General features: G+C 41.3%; 1 protein-coding gene across 1 annotated transcript; it reads left to right on the plus strand.

Moving 5' to 3' along the window:
• Positions 1-580: 580 nt before the first annotated feature.
• On the plus strand, positions 581-23,843 carry ikzf1 (IKAROS family zinc finger 1 (Ikaros)). The gene is given in 8 exon segments (NM_001173899.1): positions 581-617; positions 5,325-5,378; positions 5,584-5,706; positions 17,221-17,502; positions 19,847-20,014; positions 20,574-20,699; positions 21,561-21,692; positions 22,252-23,843. Coding segments are annotated over 7 exon segments (1,566 nt in total). The 5' UTR covers positions 581-617; positions 5,325-5,338; the 3' UTR covers positions 22,947-23,843.
• The last annotated feature ends 308 nt before the right edge of the window (positions 23,844-24,151 follow it).

The raw sequence follows: 24,151 nt of genomic DNA on the forward strand, positions 1-24,151 counted from the left end.
ATGATTCAATAATGAAATGTGTTCGAATGGTATAAAAGTATAGGGGAGCATATGAGATAATATTCATTTTTGTCGTTACAAAAGCATATGGGAAGACGCAACTTTCCACAATGGTTGTGGTGTACCTGCCACAGTATTTGTTTAAACAATCTGAAACCGACAGAGTTATCGTTTTAATTGCGCTGTGACTCTTATAGGATGCCAGAACAGGTGACAGAGGGGGAGCTGCCCATGTGCAAGTGAGGAGTCCCCATCCTTCTCTACGAAATAAATAAATAAACAATGAATCGTCCAGTCTCCTGTGCGCCTCATCCCATCTCATGCATGGCTGCCAGTAATGGTCTACTGGGTGTCAGCTTTGATTGGCACGATACAAAGCAAGTGCCAAGGGCTGCTGCCTCCACTCCCCAAGCAGACTCGACCTCTGGATAAAAGCAAGCAAAATGCCTCAGTCGAGCACAGAAACATTGAAATGTTAGGCTGGAAAGAGGAAGTACAGTGGAGAGGGGAGGGACCGAGGGCAGAGTTCCATGGGGCTGCCGCGGCGCTTCGAACTTCTGCACATGGAGCGGGGGAGAGTTGGAAGAACTTCATATTGCAAACTCAAGGAATAGCAGGTAGAGTAACTTTCACGATGCTTGTTAACTTCGAACTAATTTAAAGCGTTGACTCGTATTTCTAAATAGTAAGAAAGGGCCTTACTCTTAAAAAAGGAACTATGTAGCGGATTGGAAAACATTGTCCTGAAGTCTGGTGCAGGTGCGCGAGCGTCTGAAATCCTGTGATGCGAGTATTTGCATAGTGGCGCATGTAACGGATTTGACCAAAAAGTCAAGGGAAATTGTAATATTTAATGAATGTTATATCATTTTTGATCAGCATTGTAGTTAATATCAAACGCACTTAGGAAAATAATGGAATAATGGAAAATGTTCCTCTTTTCCCATACTCCTTTTTGGAGATTGCAGGAATTGCTCACAATTATCTTGACCATATAGGACCATTAGGTTATATTTCTTGCCATTGACGATTAAGCCTAAAATAATTATGGTTAATATAAAAACAAAAATACGTTTTTGTGGTTTGCAAGTTTTACTCCTTTCACTTTTCGTACCAGTTCAACACCTGTTGCAACTGTGCGCATCCAGAATGAATATCTAATTATAACTCTTTTTGCTTCATGTCATTCAAGCTGGAGTTCTTATTTCAGAAGTCCACTTCATATTATTACAAATCAAACGAAGCAGGCCTGAGTTAAAAGAAACGCATAAAAATTATATTAACACTCCTTAATGAAACCGCTGAAACTAATTATCTATAACTAACTACGTTGCCTACAGGATAAAAAAAACGTTATGTGTTTCTCTGCTTTCTCAAAGTTACATGAAAAAGAGACACACACACACACACACACACTTCGAAATCTTGTTTCAAGGTGCCCAAGACGTTCGCAATCATTGGTTGGTCTGAGCTGAACATAACATGTGTGTTGATAGTATTGGTGGGCAGGACTCAAGTAACTGTTAACATGTTGTGAAACTGACATTCAACAAAAACACCAATGGAAGATTCTTTTTGAGACAAAAATTGCGGAAACAAGTCGACAAAACTTCTCACACTTCTGTGCACTGGGACATTTAATTCTACAAACTTTAACTCGTAGGTTATAATATTCCTATAACGTAGAACTATATAAATAAACAATGCAAAATCCAACTCAAGTCTAATTCATTTGGTTAAAAAATAACAAGGTATATCATTGCTGCATTGTCAAGTTTGTACTCACAAAGCATCAAAAGCAATGTGGATATTGTTTTAACTTGATTTAATTTGTTGTTAACAATATTTCCATTTTGTTAATTAACATAGCCTCCCGCTGGGGAAAAACTGACTGAAGCTTTCATTTGGATTGAGCTTGTCAGTCTGTCATGGAAAGAGCAGGTGTTCTTAAAGGTACTCGCTTTTTTAGGGCAGCTAAACACTTGCATTTCAATTTGATGGTAGTAACCTACACACTTTTTAAAAGTTGATTTTAAAAAACGAATCCAAAATGAAAAACACAACAACTAGTCAAATGTACTTGCCCTCATATGAAATCAATTTAGTATATTGAAATGACTATTAGTAAATCAAACAATGACTTGCACCCCACCCCATAGCACAATTATGACATTTTATGTATCTGCTTCTTCGGATTGAGGAGGGTTGAAATGCTGCAAATACATGCTTGTGGACACATCCACTTCCTTATTACTAGCAGACTGAGGAAGGGGAAAGCGAAAGAAAGGCAGTTATTAAAATGATCGTCACTGAATACTAGTGTAATGAAGTGTGTCAGATGCAATTGAAGACCCTATAAGGAAACTCCTTTCGCCCCTATAATGTAGCCATTCTAACCCTTACAATAGGTGCCCAAACATCTGCTCAGTAAGATTATCATCTTTCAATTCATGGCGACACATTTCCTTAATTGCCAATGAGAAATCGCTCTATAATTTTAAAAGATGACTGTTTAACTGTTCATTATATTACGTGGTGTAGTGTAGTAGGGCATGGTTCCCCAAATTGTGGGTTTGGAACCACAGGTGGGTCGCTGGTAAGGCATGAGCGAGTTATGGCACAAATATTGTTTTATTTAACACCGCAATGGATGAGGTGGGACTCAGTACACGAAATGTCATATCCATTTTTTAAATCTTAGTATCAAAATATATCCATCAAACTGATAACGTTGTATTTTAGGAAAGAATTGCCACAAAAGCCACTGTTCTTAATTTCTTGTCCATATGATTGTTTTTTGTATGCCATATGTCAAAAGGAATTTTCTGGAGAAACAAATGAGTATTTTCAAGTACAGTCTTGAATCACACTTCTCACAGAAGCAGCATATACTAATAATAGTTTTGGAACAAAAACATTTCAGTAAGAATACTTGATATGATAAATTTCTTGTTTTAATTTTCACCAACAACAAAAACGTCTGAAAAACTTGAAGTTCTATATCACCACCTAGATTGAATTGATTTTCATATACCACTGTTTTATTCATTCGTATTAGCCCACATGTTATTTGCATATGTTTTTTGTTGATATTCCAACATTTAAGGATGAATATGAGTTGCTAGATTATAGTTTACATTATAAAACCCTGTCTGTCCGTTTTTACTTCCTCCCATTATCCAAAGTGTGCTGGTGTAGTCCACTTTGGCTGTTTAACGGTTTGGCTGTTTCAGTCTCCACCCTGCTCCCTTTCATGTGTTCGCACCCTGCTCTGCACAGCCCCCCCCCCCCACCCCCACCACACACCCCACACACACAATCCCTTGAGTTAGGACTGAGGGTGTTGTGAACCCACAGCCCTCTTCCTGTCTCTCCTCCCCTTAGTAAGCGCACTCAAACCCACTGCCATGACTCTTCCTGCCCTTTATGAGGCACTTTCAGAAAGCAGCTGTTGCCATTAGTGCCTTGTTTTGTCATACTGGACTTTAGAAGGTGGTGTCACTCTGGAATACTGTCTGAATGAAACCATCCACAAAATATACAATATATTGAGAATCATCAACAAGAAAAAAAAAACATTACAGCAAGAAATTCAACTAATAGTCTGTTTTCACAAACGCCTGTGGTTTAAAATGAAAAGTTACCGTGAACCTTAGACAGGGAATAAAAGTATGATATGGAAAATGCTCCCCGCCACCAAAAAATGACTTGAATCTAGCATCGGGTAGTTATACTAAAAGTAAGAACAGTGTCACTGCGAGTGAATATACAACTTCCTGAATGTTCTCATGCACCTTGCTCTCCACATGCCTACACAACTCTGTGGTTTAACATGGGAATGCATTTCTCACTTCTGTCAAAGTCCCCCACCAACACCATCAGTATTTCCCTTTGCACCATCTGCCCAGAAAAAAAGGGCACATGAGAATACCACCCCCTCTCGACCTCCAAACTCCAGATGCTAAAGAATGATGACGCAGGCCTGGTCTCCTAGTCTTATATCGACACACACCAGCACGCAACACCCACTGCGCTTTCTGCACCACATCTTCTGCACTAATGACCTCTGCCCTTCCTACCCCCTCGGCAACCCCCCACCACCTCCCCCACGTGGGACCTGGGTGTCTGTGGGTTGTGGAACCTCAGCCTCGACTCGCCTGTCCGCTGAACATTGTGCGTTGCGACAGCGGCGGGGGCTGCTTGGTGGCTTCCCACTATTTGTTCCAAATGTGTGGAGCCATCTGTCAGTAAAACAGGAAGGCCTAGGTTCCCCTTCTCCCTCAGGCTTGCTTCGCTATTTTAGGGAGCTTCACTTCTCCCTGTGTGGCTGGCTGGGCCGGGCAAGCGGCTCCACCAAGGGCCTTCTTGAAGTGGTGGTGCCGAGGCTGAGGCTGTTGTGCCCATCTGCTGCAGGCTTGAGGGGGATGCATTATTAATGGGGCCACGCGCACTGGTGACTCCTCAGATATGCAGCAGGCTCTGGCCAGGGGATGTGCTCTTCTTCACTAAACTGCCTCCTCTTGTGCGAGAGAAACTTACTTCGGGGCCCCTCGGCCGTCCCCTATCGATCTCTCTGTCCCTGGTTCTCTCTCTTCACTTTTGCTCTCTGGCACACTCCCTGTCTGTCTTGGTTCCCTCCCCTCTCTATCTCTGTATCTTCCCCCTCTCTATATTTCTCTGTCTCGCTCTCTCTTTCCAGGTCCCGCTCTGCATCTCTCTCGGACTGTCTGTCTCCCTCTTCCCCTCTCTCTCTCTTTCTTATCTTTCTCCCTCTCCTCTCTCTTTGTTTCTGATTGTGGCTCCTCTCGCACATGTCTGTGCTCGGGTAGTGGCGTGCTCAGCGATGCATGCTCAGTAAATTAGAGCGAACACGAGCGCCGATAAGCTTGGCACGGGCAAACAGCCGCATCCTCAGTGACCTAGGGCCAGTTAATTTTCTGCTTAATTTTGCGGCAGTCAGTTTGCATTTGTGGATCATTACGTGGCAGGAAATTAACAATAAATAACAAATGTGGTCTGAAAGCCCCTTCCCAGCACCCCCATCACCATAGTCCATCATGCGGGGCCAAGCCACTCTCCCAGCCCGCCCTCTCTGTCAGACTTGTAATGAAAATGTCTGTAATTCTTTGTAATGTCATGTGGGGGACAGTGGTGTGTCTTTCGGTGTGACAAGAGTGATCTTGCCGGGGTGACGGAGTTGTACAGAGAGAGGTCATCCCTTTAGTCAGCTGTGTCTTTTTTATAATGTTGTGTTTTTTCAGCCCCGCGGTGCCGTTGATTACATTTAAACACATCTACATCTCTGTGTCTCTCTATCACATTAGAGTACCTGCACCGAATGGAGACAGAGGAGGCACAGGAGATGTCTCAGATGCCAGGTAAGAGCTTCTGTTTTCAGAACTGGTGCTGTAGGACCATGTCTGGTAGAACAGAGAAGCACAGCATGAGTTGCACAGAGCCCAAGCTGAGTGACACAGTCATACCACATGTAATGGGTTATAGATAATTATGGTTCTATCTTATGAGCAATAATGAACCATGTTCTGGTGACTAATGGGTGTTTGCTGGTGTTTCTCCATGTAGGCAGGGACAGCCCCCCTCCCAATGACGTGTCTGAGGAGAACGACGAGGCCATGCCCATCCCAGAGGACTTGTCTGCTAGCTCCAATCTGCAACACAACAACAGGGGTGACAAAGAAGGCATGGGTGAGTGACAGATCACGAGTTTCACCGTGCTTCTCCAATGCAGCACTCCTACATCAGTAGGCCTATAAACCAGTTAAGTTGCTACACCTAGACCAGTATATCCATCAAACCTTTACCCGTGTACCCCAAAACCTAGCCGTTTCCAGAGCACCTTCAGAAATATGTATACCCACAGAAGGACAAAATTAGTAGCACTGTTGTTGCTAATAATAATGAAAATAATGATGATTATTAAAATGATGTCGAAATAATTGACGAATATATGAATAATTAACAATACATGTGTTTGTTACACCCGCGTACACTTAAAATAAATTCCAGCACTTTTTGTACATAGTCCTCCCATTTTAGGGCACCAAAGGTATTGGGACAAATTCACTTATATGTGTATTAAAATAGTCAAAGTTTAGTATTTGGTCCCATATTCCTAGCACGCAATGACTACATCAAGCTTTGACTGTACAAATTTGTTGGATGCATTTGCTGTTTTGTTTTGGTTGTGTTTCAGATAATTTTGTTCCCAATAGAAATTAATGTATTGTGTCATTTCTGAATTACTTTTATTGTAAATAAGTATAGATATGTTTCTAAACACTTCTACATTAATGTGGATGCTGCCATGATTATGGATAATCCTGAATGACTCGTGAATAATGAAAAGTAAGAAAATTACAGAGGCGTAAATATTACACCCCCCCCCCCCAAAAAAAAATGCAAACCTCTCACCATTACAATATCAGGGGAGGTTAGCATTTTGGGGGGAGGGGTATGATATTTATGCCTCAGTAACTTTCTCACTCTTTCCATGACAGACTGACCAGGTGAATCCAGGGAAAACCTATGATCCCTTATGTCACTTGTTGAATCCACTTTAAATCAGTGTAGATGAAGGGGATGAGACAGGTTAAAGAAAGATTTTTAAGCCACGAGACAGTTGAGACATGGATTGTGTATGTGTGCTATTCAGTGGGGGAATGGGCAAGACAAAAGATTGAAGTGCCTTTGAATGGGGTATGGCAGTAGATGCCAGGCGCACCGGTTTGAGTGTGTCAAGAACCACAACACTGCTGTTTTTTTTGCGCTCAACAGTATCACTTGTGTATTATGAATGGTCCACTACACAAAGGACATCCAGCAAACATGACACAACTGTGGGAAGCATTGGCGTCAACATGGGCCAGCATTCCAGTGGAATTGTCTTGACACCTTGTAGAGTTCATGCCCCGACAAATTGAAGCTGCTCTGAGGGCAAAAGGGGGTGCAGCTCAATATTAGGAATGAGTTCCTAATGTTTTGTACACTCAGCATAAGTGAATATTCCCAATACTTTAGGTCTCTTTCAAATGGGGACTATGTACAACATGTGCTGTCATTTCTAAACAGTCCACCTAATATGGATTAAAATACCCCCGAAATAAAGCTTACAGACTCTACAAAAAAATCTGCACTTTAACCTCGTAGTCGTTGTATAATTTCAAATCCAAAGTGCTGGATTACAGAGCCAAAACAACAACAACATTGTCACTGTCCTAACACTTTTGGAGCTCACTGCACATATCATAAAAACAAATGTCTTAGTAACATAACTATTTTGTTAGTAACGTAACATTTCGTAACGGCATCCCAACAAGCGGTTACCACATGTAACAACAATCCCTTAGATCCACTCATTACTTGCCATCTGGCACTTAACCAAACATAGTTCTTTTGAACATGCAATCTAAAAGTTATTGATGCATTTAGGTCATTGGCAGGAAAGGTTGCACATTTCTCTGATCCGTCTCATGATGGGCAAAACCTTAAGGAATGGCTAATGTGCCCTTGATATGAGGATGTTACTAAATTAAGCCAGGGAATATCACGGACATAATATTAGCACTAGTTGATGTACACGTTTATTTAAACTCAGGACATGACTGGAATATCAGGGGACACCAGGCAGCATTTACCACATGGAGTTTTGGAATTTGAATTGTTGCTTCATGAGAACATTTGTGAAAAGCACCGCTAGTGCTGCACTACCTGCATGCAAGGTGAACCATATCATATTTTATGCCTAAAAGCACAGTAGCTCATGCAAGCAATAGCTATGGTATCTTTGTGGGAATGTGTCGGTGATCCATTGTGATAACTACAATACACAGTAAGTGTTACTATAGATTGTGGTGTAAAATTCAGATGTCCTTCCTTCTGTATTAGTTCCAGATAGCTGTGTGGTGTAGTGTACCATTGCACTTTGAGGCGACGCATGTCAAATAACATGTCAGAGCAGAGGAAACTGAAATAGGATGTGCAAGAGTTTCCTAAGAAGAACTCGCCGTCAGTCAGTTTCAACACTCCAGGAGATAAAGTCTTCAGGAGCAGAGTCAAGTTCAGAGATCAGCACTGCACATCCCAGCGCATCGCACCACCGCACTGCTAACGCACCTGCAAACACACACACGCTTTCACTTCAACTGTCAAGCTTTTAACTCAGCAGCACACATAAGGAACTCCAACCCTTGCCAGCATGCCATAGTTTACGACAAGGATACCCATTGTCGTGCACCAGGAATTTATTGTAACTACCCTACCTATCACGAAGTACACATGTATCTTTATCAAGATTCACTTAGTCGATGTGAACACGTCTGTCAGCATTTGTTGCGGAGCAATCATCATAAAACATGATGAGGCTTTCACGTCCAGCAGCTGCAATTCCAAGGTTTATTCATGATCCACCAACTGATTACATTTCTGAAAGCATTACATGGACTGGCCCCTAATACTTCCTGATATTTTGGTCATAAATGCTCCTTTTTTGGGGGGCTCTGTGCAAGTGTGCAGTTGAGCTAGAGATAGAAGAGTAGGCCATGGGAAACACAGGCATATGCTGCTGTGGTTCACCCTAGCCAGCCATGGCTTTCTCCATATGACTGTCTTTGTGGCTGAGCCTATGATTAGTCATTTCACTTGCCAGATTTTACATATTAGGAAAAACAGCTCAAATGACTCAAATCTTCACTGATGCACAATGGGGACTATGACTTAGAGATCACAGTCAGACAGTTTAGAATTTTTACACGCGTTTCCTAAGTGAATTGAATGATATTTGTTGATCAATTTGGGAATGTCGTTACAGACATTAATCCATAGTGCTTTCAACATGTTTTTGTAAATTCACTGAGAGGTCATGAGAGGTCATCAGTGATAAAATGTACTGTATTGTGTTCTTTGTTGAGTTTTGTTTTTTAAGGACGGCTTGAATGATTCTTCATCTCTATCTCTGGTCTTACAGTATTTTGAAGAGGTCCTGAATCAGGAGAGAGGTCGGCCTAAACATAGACAATAGTGTGTGTGGTTGTTGTATGTGTTGTTCTTTGAGTGTGAGTGAGTGTAAGTGTTTGTGTATGTGTTGCTCTGCACTCCCTGAAGATCTAATCACCAGCGTGAGAGGAAGTGACTGTTATATCTATGCAGTGCATCGCTGGCTCGCTGATAAACCCCAAATGCATCAGGGAGTTATTATTATCTGTCAGGATCATGTGGTACAAAGGCTATGGGCCTGAAGTGCAGATCGCACACAGGATCGTGCAACTGAGACAGGGAGGCTGAAAGTATAACGGAAGCTCAAGACCTCAAAGCCAGGTTGCTTTTTGTAGTTTTCCATTTACTTTCCAAAGCTAGCATAGGTTCGTCCTACAAAGCTTCTCTAGGTTCATCCTACATTGCCTCACCATACAATTCAACAAGCACAACAAGTATTCCCCTTGTGTGGGGAGTACAAGACGTATCATCTCACAAGTATGCTTTACAAGTTGCCTTACTGAATTCAAGTGTTAAAATATATATTTGGTCATTACAGTCACACAGACAGTAAAATGACATGTCACAGTAGGTCTTTCTGATGACACAGTTTCTCTTTCGCTATGAATCGTTAGAGTTATTAAGTCTTCACTACAACCGTGTTTATTTCATCCCCGAGTGCTAAGCTTTTGAGTTCTCGAAAATTCAAGGCTAGTAGAAAAATACACTTTGTTTTTGGTGCTCCTAATCAACACTGACACACTGAAAGGAGTCATGTTCAGTATGGCATTTACGTGGTTTTACACGCATGTGGTTGGTTCCACAGTCAAGCAAGCACACACTGGCCTATTTTCATCAGGCAGTGAGAAAAGAAGCCCCGTTACAGGAACCTCCAGCAGTCTATTTTTACTTCCACACTAGATATCTAAGCCAACACCAATGGCTTGTTATCAGTTACCTGTGTTTCCTATTATTTTTTTATACTGAACAAAAATGGATTTTACTGAGTTACAGTTCATAAAAGGAAATTAGTCAATTGATATAAATTCATTAGGCCCTAATCTATAGATTTCATATGACTGGGCAGGGGTGCAGCCATGGGTGGGCATTGGGCCACCCGCTGGGGAGCCAGGTCCAGCCAATCAGAATTAGTTTTTCTTCACAAAAGGGCTTTATTACAGACACATAGTCCTCAGCACCCCCCCTCCACCCCCACTCAGACGATCTCGTAGGTGAAGATGGATGTGGAGGTCCTGGGCTGGCGTGGTTACACATGGTCTGTGGTTGTGAGGCCGGTTGGACGTACTGCCAAATTCTGTAAAACGACATTGGAGGCAGTTTGAATGTTAATTTCTTCCGTTAATTCTCTGGCAACAGCTCTGTTGGACATTCTTGCAGTCAGCATGCCAATTGCATGATCCCTCAAAACTTGAGAAATCTGTGGCATTGTGTTGTGTGACAAAACGTTTTTATTGTACCAAACACAAGGTGCACCTTTGTAATGATCATGCGGTTTAATCAGCTTATTGATATGCCACACCTGTCAGGTGGATGGACTATCTTGGCAAAGGACAAATAGGGATGTAAACAAATTTGTGCACAACAATTGAGAGAAATACGCTTTTTGTGCATATGGAAAATGTCTGGGATTTTTTATTTCAGCTCATGAAACATGGGACCAACACTTTGAATTTATATTTTTGTTCAGTATAGCTTGTGAATTTAGAAATATAGCATCTCTTTTGTACCAATGTATCAAATCAATGAAGTTGGAGCTTTTACTAAGTAAACTCAGCAAAAAAACGAAACGTCCCTTTTCAGGATCCTGTCTTTTAAAGATAATTTGTAAAAATCCAAATAACTTCACAGATCTTCATTGTAAAGGGTTTAAACACTGTTTCCCATGCATGTTCAATGAACCATAAACAATTAATGGACATGCACCTGTGGAATGGTTGTTAAGCTTACAGACGGTAGGCAATTAAGGTCACAGTTATGAAAACTTAGGACACTAAAGAGGCCTTTCTACTGACTCTGAAAAACACCAAAAGAAAGATGCCCAGGGATCCTTCTCATCTGCGTGAACGTGCCTTAGGCATGCTGCAAGGAGGCGTGAGGACAGCAGATGTGGCTAGGGCAATAAATTGCAATGTCTGTACTGTGAGACGCCTAAGACAGCGCTACAGGGAGACAGGACGGACAGCTGATCGTCCTCGCAGTGGAAGACTACATGTAACAACACCTACACTGGATCGGTACATCCGAACATCACACCTGTGGGACAGGTACAGGTTGGCAACAACAACTGCCCGAGTTACACCCGGACGCACACCCAGACGCACAATCCCTCCATCAGTGCTCAGACTGTCCGCAATAGGCTCAGAGAGGCTGGACTGAGGGCTTGTAGGCCTGTTCTAAGGCAGGTCCTCACCATACATCACTGGCAACAACGTCGCCTATGGGCACAAACCCACCGTCGCTGGACCAGATGGGACAGGCAAAAAGTGCTCTTCACTGACGAGTTGCAGTTTTGTCTCACCAGGGGTGATAGTCGGATTCGAGCTTATTGTCGAAGGAATGAGCGTTACACCGAGGCCTGTACTCTGGTGCGGGATTGATTTGGAGGTGGAGGATCCGTCATGGACTGGGGCAGGGTGTCACAACAACATTGGACTGAGCTTGTTGTCATTGCAGGCAATCTCAACGTTGTGCGTTACAGGGAAGACATCCTCCTCCCTCATGTGGTACCCTTCCTGCAGGCTCATCCTGACATGACCCTCCAGCATGACAATGCCACCAGCCATACTGCTCCTTCTGTGCATGATTTCCTGCAAGACAGGAATGTCAGTGTTCTGCCATGGCCAGCGAAGAGCACGGATCTCAATCCCATTGAGCAAGTCTGGGACCTGTTGGATCGGAGGATGAGGGCTAGGGCCATTCCCCCCAGAAATGTCCGGGAACTTGCAGGTACCTTGGTGGAAGAGTAGGGTAACATCTCACAGTAAGAACTGGCAAATCTGGTGCAGTCCATGAGGAGATGCACTGCAGTACTTAACGCAGCTGGTGGCCACACCAGATACTGACTGTTACTTTTGATTTTGACCACCCCTTTGTTCAGGGACACATTAATCCATTTCTGTTAGTCACATGTCTGTGGAACCTGTTCAGTTTATGTCTCAGTTGTTGAGTCTTGATATGTTCATGCAAATATTTACACATGTTAAGTTTGCTGAAAATAAACGCAGTTGACAGTAAGAGGACATTACTTTTTTTGCTGATTTTATATGATAGCCTACAGTGTTGAAAAGTATGTTTAGTTCTTTAACTTCCAAGTAAAGTGAATAAGCCCAGGGTTTTGCCTTGGAAAGTCTCTGGAAAGATACCTGAGCTTCAGTGCTCTACACCAACCCTCATGTTGTCGCTCTGGCCTCTCTCTTACTCACTATCACATAGCTGAGGTAGACAGCACTGAACCTAGCAAGGCAGAGGGAACTATTACTGCTGTGCTGCAGCTTCTCAGAGATGTACAGTATGGGGAAATTGCGACAAAATTGGGGATAGGAAGAAGGGGGGCTCCCGAGTGACGCAGCGGCCTAAGGCACTACATTTCAGTGCTAGAGGCGTCACTACAGACATCCTGGTTCAAATCCAGGCTGTTTCACAACCGGCAGTGATTGGGAGTCGCATAGGATGGCGTACAATTGGCCCAACGTCGTCTGGGTTTGGACGGTGTAGGCCATCATTGTACTGACATGCCTGGTAAAAAAATAAAAGGGTTTTTACTTTATATCATGTTGTCACACAGTCACACATCCTGATTTACTTGTTTTGGGAAGCAAGTGTCAAATCACACAGAGAAGGACAAACAATGAGAGCAATAAAACAACTACAATTAATCTCTAAATCTGCCTCTCAATGTCAACGCCAGACATTTAAGTCAAATTAACAATAATTATAAACCTGGTAGTTAGGGTTCTCGATGCTGATTGCCTGAAACAGCATTTCAGCTGTGTGTATATCAGACAATATGACACGGGATGATGCAAAAATACTTGTTTAGTGTTCTATTTACATTGGTAACCAGTTAATAATAGCAATAAGGCACGTCAGAGTTTGTGGTAAATGGTCAATATACTACGTCTAAGGGCTGTATCCAGGACACACATACTCATTCAAGGGTTTTTCTTTATTTTACTATTTTCTACATTGTAAAATAATAGTGAAGACATCAAAACTATGAAATAACACATATGAAATCATGTAGTAGCCAAAAAAGTGTTAAACAAACCCAAATATATTTTATATTTGAGATTCTTTAAAATAGCCATGCTTTGCCTTGATGACAGCTTTGCACACTCTTGGCATTATCTTTACCAGCTTCATGAGGAATGCTTTTCCAACAGTCTTGAAGTACTTCCCACATATGCTGAGCACTTGTTGGCTGCTTTTCCTACACTCTGCAGTCCAACTCATCCCAAACCATCTCAATTGGGTTGAGGTTGGGTGATCATCTGATGCAGCACCATCACTCTCCTTCTTGGTCAAATAGCCCTTACACAGCCTGGAGGTGTTGTTTGGGTCATTGTCCTGTTGAAAAACAAATGATAGTCTCACTAAGCGCAAACCAGATGGGATGGCGTATCGCCGCATAATGCTGTGGTAGCCATGCTGGTTAAGTGTGCCTTGAATTCTAAATAAATCACAGACAGTTTCACCATCAAAGCACCCCCACACCTCTTCCTCCATTCTTCACGGTGGGAACCACACATGCGGAGATCATCCGTTCACCTACTCTGCGTCTCAGAAAGACACGGCGTTTGGAACCAAAAATCTCAAATTCTCAAATCATTCAAATCAGACCAAAGGACAGATTTCCACCAGTCGAATGTCCATTGCTCGTGTTTCCTGACCCAAGCAAGTCTCTTCTTATTATTGGTGTCCTTAAGTAGTGGTTTCTTTGCAGAAATTCAACCATGAAGGACTGATCCATGCAGTCTCCTCTGAACAGTTGATGTTGAGATGTGTCTGTTACTTGACCTCTGTGAAGCGTTTATTTAGGCTGCAATCTGAGGTGCAGTAAACTCTAATGAACTTATCCTCTGCAGCAGAGGTAACTCTGGGTCTTCCTTTCTTGTGGCGGTCGTCATGACAGCCAGTTTCATCATAGCGCTTGATGATTTTTGCGACTGCACATGAAGAATCTTTCAAAGTTCTTTGAAATGTTCCGAATTGAGTGACCTTCATGTCTTAAAGTAATGATGGACTATCATTTCTCTTTGTTCATTTGAGCTGTTCTTGCCATAACATGGACTTGGTCTTTTACCAAATAGGGCTATCTTCTGTATAACACCCCTACTTTGTCACAACACAACTGATTGGCTCAAATGCATTAAGAAGGAAATAAATTCCACAAATTAACTTTTAACAAATGCATTCCAGGGGACTACCTCATGAAGCTGGTTGAGAGAATGCCAAGAGTGTGCAAGGCTTTCATCAAAGCAAAGGGTGGCTACTTTGAAGAATCTCAAATATATATTTGATTTGTTTAACACTTTTCTGGTTACTGCATGATTCAATGTGTGTTACCTCATAGATTTGATGTCTTCACTATTATTCTACAATGTAGAAAATAGTAAAAATTAAGAAAAACCCTTGAATGAGTAGGTGTGTCCAAACTTTTGACTGGTACTGCAACCCTCTCTCTCTCTCCCCCCCCACACACACACACACACACACACACACACACACACACACACACACACACACACACACACACACACACACACACACACACACACACACTTTAACAAAGCAATTTTTTTGTGTGTGTGTGATTACTGATCAATAAATGTATACATTCATAATTAGTAGGTTTTGTTATCGGTTTTAAAAATATTTCTTATTTTTGTACTTATGTATTGTATATTGTTTTCATGTAAGCCCTTGGGCTTCCAACCACACCTGCACACCATTAAATGTTTTATTTCATTTTTTTCTGTATTGTTGTCTATCACTTATTTTCTTTGATGCAAATAAATAAGTGAAATCCCAGACGAGCCCCCAAATACGGTACAAGTTTAATGCATTACATTAACCGAACAACAAAACCATAGAAGGTACTAACATATTTTTCTCTCATTACTGTAATCATGTAGAAGTTGGAAAATGGTTGTATTCATGTTGTGGCCAACCACCCAGTCATCTTCACGTCTATTGTTCTGCCTGACCTGTAGGCCTAACATGTTTGGAGACATGCAGGCCTTAATTCAGCGTCTGTGGTTATTGAAAATATGCTCTTCACACTTATCATTGCCTCTCTGCCTGGGGTGCTCTCTCTCTTTCTGTTCTATTTCGTGCCTTTCTGCTTTCATCTAGCTAGCTTCCTTTGTGTTCTATAGGCGTGTGGTTTGTGTTCTCTTCACCTCGCCTGCTCAGTGGAAAGACATGTAGGCTATGTGTCCAATTGCAAAGTGACAACAGGGCAACAGACAAAATGTTGTAAGGCGAGGGAGGAGCATTATGCTGCCCTGGACTTACAGTATTTCAGCAGTTAACATAATATAACCAATTCTAACATGAATTGTTCTTTGGTCAATCCACTATCACCAATGTGATGTTTAATTTGATTATTTGAATAGTTGACATAGTACTGTATACCAAATGCTGATTTTATCCAGTATCACCAAGATGGTGGTGTTAGGTTGATAATGAAGTTGTATTTGAGAGCAACAGAAAGTCACTGTGTTCACACCAGTTGCCTTTCCGCTTTCACTGGATGAATCATGCATTATGGAAGCTTGTTCCCTCCAAGTGTCAGTGAAAACAACCGTCCTGCAAAAAGACTCAAGTTTCTGTTACACCGTTTTACAATTCCTTGTCCGTGCTTCCCTTTCTGTCACTTCTCCATAATTCTTGGTATTTTGGTTAGGCAGACCTTGTTTCTGAAGCTTCCCCTTTTTCCGCTATAGATTCCTATAATTCATTATTTCCACTTCTTCCTCTTTGGGTGTACAAACAAGGTAGCCACATGAGGAAATCAGCCACCATGAAATGCAAATGAGGTTGAGGGGTTTGCAAGGTTTCAAGTGTTTATTCCCTCCAATATTTAATCAGGCGCTTGTCGTCACATTTCCTTTTACACTCGCTCCTTTAAAACTTGTGCTTATTGAGATGATAAATGTTGATTAAAATGATTTTCATGCCATAGTCTGGTTACAAAGCCATTGAAAATAATGACAATAGTTACGCAAACCCGGGGCCAGGATGAAGTGACTATGGGGGCAGTTGAAATTGATATGAGTTCCAACGTCTAGTTTTGATTTACATTTGGTTGAGTTGTCAAGTGAATTCAACATGAAATCTACAAAACATTTCACCATGTCATTGGATTTAGCTTAAAAGTTGGGTGAAAAAAAGACAACATTTCCTTACTTTGATGACTTTAAAAAAAATCCAATCAGTTTTCCACGTTGATTCAACATCTTCACATTTAATTTTTGTTGTTGAAATGATGTGGAAACAACATTGATTCAATCAGTTTTAGCCTAACAGGCTATGTGTTCAGATATTGTGTTTTTAAGTTATCGTTTTATGTGTGTATATGTGCATGCGTGTTTGTGTGTGCGTTTATCATAGTTTGTTGGTCTGGTTGACACCGCTGCCATCCTTAGTTTCACACGGCTTCCTGTGTCTCTGTTTCCTGTTTATCTTGCTGTCATTTTCACAGAAGAGTGATGATGAGAGATGCAGTATATAGTTTCCCCATCTTCATTAGCAAAAGTTTAAAACAAATATATATTATTCATCTGTTATGTTTGATCTGGAACACTGATCACAAGAACCTACTGCATGACTTCAGCTAATTTGTTTCAAAGTTTGGTCCTAGTGTACTCAGCCAATAAAGTTGAATTGAGGATTGCTGCACATAAAGTGCTGATTTAAATGCTCTCACGCCGCAATTAACTATGCCTATCAGTAAGTTAATTGGAGGTGAGGCATGCTCTCACAGGTGTTCATAGAACTCATAGAATAAAACAACCAGCCAAGTAGAGGGAGACATAGACATGCCCTTAAACTAAAAAGTCACATATTGTCCCATAGAAAGTCTAAGATTTACATCTAGTCAAGTAGTAATATAGTAATGTACTCATATTTCTACACAGTTAAGGGCTATAGTCCCCCAGAAACATGTTCCTATTCTAAACAGTGGCCCACTGCCCTCTTTTCCAGCCTGTAACATTAAAGTTGAGGCTCGCAGTGACGAGGAGAATGGGCTCGCCATTGACATGATGATGAATGGCGAGGAGGAGGAGGAGTGTGCGGAAGACTTGCGCGTGCTCGATGCCTCGGGGGCCAAAGTGAACGGCTCCCATGCAGGCGGCCCTGACAGCAAGGGCCCCTACTCCTCGGCTGGGGATATCCGCCTGCCCAACGGGAAGCTCAAGTGTGATATCTGTGGGATAGTTTGCATTGGCCCCAATGTGCTGATGGTGCACAAGCGAAGCCACACTGGTAAGCCATCCGCGATACTCATCGCCCTTACTTTGCACCCACGCTCACTGGTAGCCTTACAGAGAGATTATGTGTATGTGGGGTGGAGAAGATGAGATGGATTCTGTCAGTGTCTTTATCATTACTTGAGACACTGAGAGCAGTAGACAGAGTGCTGTTAGGGTTAGTCTGTGTTCTTGTCTTATTCCAAAGTTGCCTACAGAGCATGAGTTATAAGCTTCAACACACGTAATTGGAGTTTCACACTATTTTAGAGTCCGCCATTTACTTGGAAATCTAAAATGGTAATTACATGCTTATCACCTAATAAATATGATTTTGAATATTTGACCACTAAGTAGGCTACCATGCTACAGTGCTAGGCATCCACCGATTGTGTTTAATTCAATGAGATAAGCACCAGGAGCTGCTAACTGTCACCATGTCATTTCTCCGTAATTGAGGTGCAATGAAGCAGTTGAATACTTGTTTTGTAAAACTTATTACTTGAACAATTGGAGCTATTTTATGATGGCAGAGCTTAACATGAGTCGATAATGTGTTATTAAACATTGTATTGAGTTTTGTATGTGGATAATATATAGCTTTCATTGGTTTGGATTCGTTTCAGAGGCATATTTTCCCATAGTTACTGTGCTATAGACATTATATGGGTCTATAATGCTGTAAAGGGATGTTTTAGACTGAAATATTGAAATATAGTCAAGTATGTCATCTGTAGTATCTACACTATATTCTGTATGGGTGACTGAGGAAGCCACTATACAATTATAATTCTCTGAGTGTTCTTTTAAATTATCACGTGAGAGAAGTGGCTCGTGATCTATTTGTTGTGTGATAAGATTGAAAAAGTATGATGAATATAATCCCTAAACATGCCCTTATATCACAGTTGAAAAACAGGATATCTGCAGCAATTAAATGGAATCTCCACAAAAATGGCAATTATCCGAGTACTACAAGTTTTTCAAAATTCAGAATTGATATTCTATTGTAATGAACCCAAACCAGTGGCGGGGAACATTTTTCAAAAAGGCACTTAACTGTCAAGCTTTAGAAACTAATGAAACCCAAAATGGAAGAAAGGAACACTAGACTAATGTAAATGCAAAATAACATATAATAAAATATATAATGAAGTGCCTCCTATTTAAATAGAAAATATTCTGTGGTGTCTCTGCTCCTGAAATGCATTTTTAATGAGTTTCCTTTTTTCTATCCTTTTTGATGCTTCACTGGTAACTCTTATTTTATGGGGCCTTTTTGAAGAAAAAAAGAAGCCATATTAAAACCTTCTCACAGAATGCCACAACACTCAGAGAGGCTAGATATTGGTTTATTCCAGAATCACTGATCAGGAAGACTGGCTCTCAACACAAAGTGTTTCCTTCACTTTATTCAAATGAGCTTGAATTTGCATTGTGATGGGCTGCTCTTATTTTAGAGACGAAGAAGAGAAAAAAAGAAAAATAGATTTTCTGATCAAATTGACCCAGGCACTGGTGCATTACGGAACTGGCAGCCTGAGTCTGAAAGGCTCTTGTTCGATCAGAGCGCCATTCGGCTCCGAGGTTCAGGGCCAGGGAGTGCATGGAGAAATGGAGTGTCACTCCGCTCTTAAACCCTCCTAGGCTGGTTGATTGGGCTGTGCTCAGAGTTCCTCCATCATTCACTGTGTTCTAGTGCTTGGGAGTCTTGTAGTACAGTGACCCCACATTCACATCCACAGTGGTGCTATTGGTGGAGATGCTTTAGTTCTAGCATCCAGATAGCAAAATTCAGACAATGGCTTTATACCTGGCCCATTATTCTCTGAAGAGAGGCTGTTCTCTTTGAGCCCCGACATTGGTGTGGCTCAAAGCAAAATGACAAACTCAGAATGGTTGATAAAAGGATACAAATGACAAAATCGGTCCATCTCATACTGTAAGATGACAAAAGAGGAAGCATGTTCATACATTCCCCACACACTGTCAACACTTTGCATTAACCCTCGATTATATAAAACATAGAATTCCATTCATATAGGCCTACTCTTACAAATAAAATAGTAATCTACTGTAATGTACATTATTGTCATTTTGTGTCTGAGCTCATAAAACAAGATTTTGCTGAAAATATTCCTATTTCCTACATGATAACATTGACATAACTGCAGTGTAGGTGTCTTTGTGAGTTATGTATTTGTGAGATTACAAAAGTGGGCTTGTTAGTGAAAAATATGCAAGCACTAATTTGCAATGAGCCAATTACATTTAAAGTGTTGATACATAGTGTAGATGAGTGGCAGCTGCTCCTGTGCGATGGCCCTAACAACCTGCTGTGTGGTGTTTGTTGTCCTCAGGAGAGCGTCCATTCCAGTGCACCCAGTGTGGCGCTTCTTTCACGCAGAAAGGCAACCTGCTACGTCACATCAAGCTCCACTCAGGAGAGAAGCCCTTCAAGTGTCACCTGTGCAACTACGCCTGTCGCAGGAGAGACGCCCTCAGCGGTCACCTGCGTACCCACTCTGGTGAGTTAGGACGATATGATTAGTGGTCAGTGTGTTGTGGACATTAGGGCACACAACATTTTAAAAGGTTTTCAAACTGATTTTTTTGGGGGGGGGACCATGTAGTCCCTCCCTGTTTCAGTCCAATTTTTCCCGTTTAGGGCCTAATTAACTTTCCAGGTGGTGGTACTTACCCAGTGGAATTGTGAGGGAACACCTGCCCTGTACTCTGTGGTCTTAGTGTGGAGTGGGAACCATCCCACTGGGCACACACTGGTTGAATCAACATCGTTTCCACATCATTTCAATGAAATGACGTTGAATCAATGAGGAATGGATGTTGAATTGACGTCTTTGCCCAGTGGGATATGTGTCATCTGCAAAGAAATGATTATAAAACCATTACATTTATCATGTCAATGAAACATGGGACTGGGTCTTTTGGAGAATGACAAATAATGCCATTATTATAACTGAAAATACAACATATACCATGTACACCACTCACAATATGGACAGTACAATGGACATCTCACATGCTTGAAAATTGCTCTCAATTAAATGCTGTCACTTCTTGCAGTTGGAAAACCCCACAAGTGTGCCTACTGTGGGCGGAGCTACAAGCAGCGTAGCTCTCTGGAGGAACACAAGGAGAGATGTCACAACTACCTCCAGTGCATGGGGCTGCAGAACAGCATCTATACAGGTTAGTTGGTGTCAGTCTCTCACCTCCACCCACACTGTTGACCTACTTTAAACTTGGCTACTCGACTCTCTCTGGTAGCAACATTAATACACCAACAATGTTGAAATTGCAACAATACTTCAACAGGTCAGACTCGATTTTAATGACATTTATCTAGAGAATAAATGTTTCTCTTCAGATGCAAGGCTTCCATAATATATTGGAGTGCTCATATCCAGTTATTCTAATGGGGAAAACACTTTATTCAGTAAGGAAATGTGGTCAAAAAAAAGTGGCAGCTTATTTTCTTGGATGGCGGACAGGTCTTCAAGTTTTACTACTTCATTCTGTGAATCCATGAACCAAAAATAAGAGCGTGACATTTTTTTCTGTAATATTTTCAGTTCATGTTTTGTTAAAAATGTATTGACAGTTCTGCTAAAATCTTAGAATCATTTTCTGCATGTGGAACATGGCTTAAAGTTAAACAAATATAGTAAGATAATGTAGCTTTTGCTCACATAAAAATACCTCTTTATACAAAGGAAAGATCCATTGTGAGCGGATGTACATGTAGCCTACTGAACTGACAACATTAGGAAGTGGGGCAAGAGTGCAGAGGTTAAGAAGAGGAAATTAGAAGAGGAAATTATGAGAAAGGTTGATCACTCTGCTTTTCTTAGTCAGTAAGGCCAATGTATACCAACTGCAGCACGTCTATCAATAAAGGCCTCCTCATCATTGTGCCATGTATCTACAGTCAGGGAGGGATGCTTTTGCAAATTGTAGCAAGATCCTGTTATACAGTAATTATACTTTTTATCAGTTCAGATTTTACTACTTTGATTCTGAAACCTACTTTTCTGTCTTGCTTTCCAGTAGTAAAGGAAGAAAGCAACCAGAATGAGCAGAGGGAAGACTTAAGCCAGATGGGATCTAAGAGAGCCTTGGTGCTAGACAGACTAGCTAATAATGTAGCCAAACGTAAGAGCACTATGCCACAGAAGTTTGTAGGTAAGGGATAAAGTCTTCTACCTTCGCATACCAACAAACATGTAAAGCACAGGACTTAGGTTCCAATTGTCAGAATTGTGTATTTCAGTTTGATGCATTCTGATTTGCTACCTTTGCGCTGCAGAATAAGCTATTTAAAAGAAACAGCCCATATTCACCCTTGTGCCTGGAATCTGCATATCATTATAACAATGTTTGAGCTTTATTTAAGTTGAGCAAAGAGAATATTTTCATTGATTTCAACTTGATCCTTACCCTTGGTGTATTATACATTTATTTGAAGATGACTCTTTCTTAAATTAACAATAAAAATATAGTTACAAAACATATCAGAAATAACAACTAAAACTAAGTAATCCGCCATGAGAAAAATGCAAAAGAATGGAATATTCTAAATAAGGAATATCACTTTTCAATATGTCAAACGTGACCAATAAATTGACCACTAGAACCACAATTAAACATAAGTCCTTGTAATGTTTGATATCAGGAAACTTTTTTAAAATTTGAATTGCAGTCTAACATTGGTATTCATCTGTTTTCTCTTTCTAACCCTCAGGTGAGAAACGCCTCTCCGACATCTCCTTCGAGGGTGGCCCGGGGGAACTGATGCAGCCTCATGTCATCGACCAGGCCATCAACAGTGCCATCAACTACCTGGGTGCCGAGTCACTCCGACCGCTCATCCAGACTTCCCCAACCTCCTCTGACATGGGGGTCATGGGCTCCATGTACCCCCTCCACAAGCCCCCTGCAGAGGGCCACGGCCTGTCAGCCAAGGACAGCGCAGCCGAAAATCTTCTGTTGCTCGCAAAGTCTAAGTCAGCCTCCAGCGAGAAGGACGGCTCCCCCAGCCACAGTGGCCAGGATTCCACCGACACGGAGAGCAACAATGAAGAGAGGGCAGGTGTCGGGGCCTCGGGCCTCATCTACCTGACCAACCACATCACGTCCGGGGTACGTAATGGTGTGCTGCCCCTGGGGAAGGAGGAGCAGCAGCGGCAGTACGAGGCCATGCGGGCCAGTATGGAGATTGCCTCGGAGGGGTTCAAGGTGCTGAGTGGAGAGGGGGAGCAGGTGAGGGCATATCGCTGTGAACACTGCCGCATCCTCTTCCTAGACCATGTGATGTACACCATCCACATGGGCTGCCATGGCTTCCGAGACCCCTTTGAGTGCAACCTCTGTGGCCATCGCAGTCAGGACCGTTACGAGTTTTCGTCACACATGACCCGAGGGGAGCATCGCTACTGAGTTGCCAACTGAACACACACTTACTCATGAACATACACATGTACTAAACACACACACACACACACACACCGATTTTTATACATTGTCAAGAAATTGCATGTTGGAGAACAAGTCTAATTAATGTGTATTTCACATGTTCAGGAGGAAAAAGAAACTATTCCTCGATCTGCTTTTTTAGAAAACAAAAAGGTGTTCAAATAACTGAACAAACAACTTAAAAAATGATTGTGCCTCAGCAGGAAGTATCATATGTCACATTCTGTATAGTTAAGTCACTGATCTACCCTTTGATGTCTGTGTACATGAAATAAATGTCTGTTTTCTGATAGCCTACCTGGACAGGAATATCTGTATATTTTATTCTAAAGAATACAAACATGCAAAAAATGTGTCTTTTAAATGGCAAGGTATTGCTTGACATTTAAGTTATAACTTTACAATGTTATTCTTCACTATAATAACCTATTTGAATCCCACCGAAGGAAATTTTGCTCCTTATTTTACTTAAATGTAACAGTTTATTTTAAACTTCTTGTTTTTTTTTATATGAACTTTTTATATATTATTTATGCCGTGTACACATGCATGTGTACCTTTTGGTAATTTATTACAGTTGGTGTTAGGGTTTCCTGTTTGATTCATTTAGTTCAAACATTCCCTACCATTAATCAAATGTGATACATTCATTTGAGTTGAATAAATGACCGAACTAGAGTGTTTTTACTGAAAGATGTTTGTTTGATATAAAGTACGGATGGGATTCGGTTTTGTCCCAGCTTTTTACCTCGGTGGCAAAGAAAATGTTACCCTCAATTTGGACTAAACTTTTAAAAAGTATTTTCACTCATATATCATGCTTGCAAAATATCAATAAAGGATATTTTACATACACAAAAATAACACTGATATGTCATTCTTTCATAGTAAGCTTCACCAGGATTACATTATATACCTGTTCAAATATTTTCAAGGATATTTCAAAGAAGGTTGCACTGTATTTTCCTACTGGAGGAAATTGACAACTTTTCACACTATTCCATTTCTACCCCTGGATATTTGAATGACAATCCATTGTAGTTATTCAAAGCAATTCATAAATCATTAGGGTGCAGCATCTGGCACATTAATACATTTGACTTTTAATGTAAATGATCTAAAAATATCCCATGGAATAGATAACGGTGTTTGCTCTGTACATTTCAGCC

This window comes from Salmo salar, chromosome 01 (assembly GCF_965601325.2).
Source record: "Salmo salar chromosome 01, fSalSal1, whole genome shotgun sequence".
NCBI classification, from domain to species: Eukaryota; Metazoa; Chordata; class Actinopteri; order Salmoniformes; family Salmonidae; genus Salmo; species Salmo salar.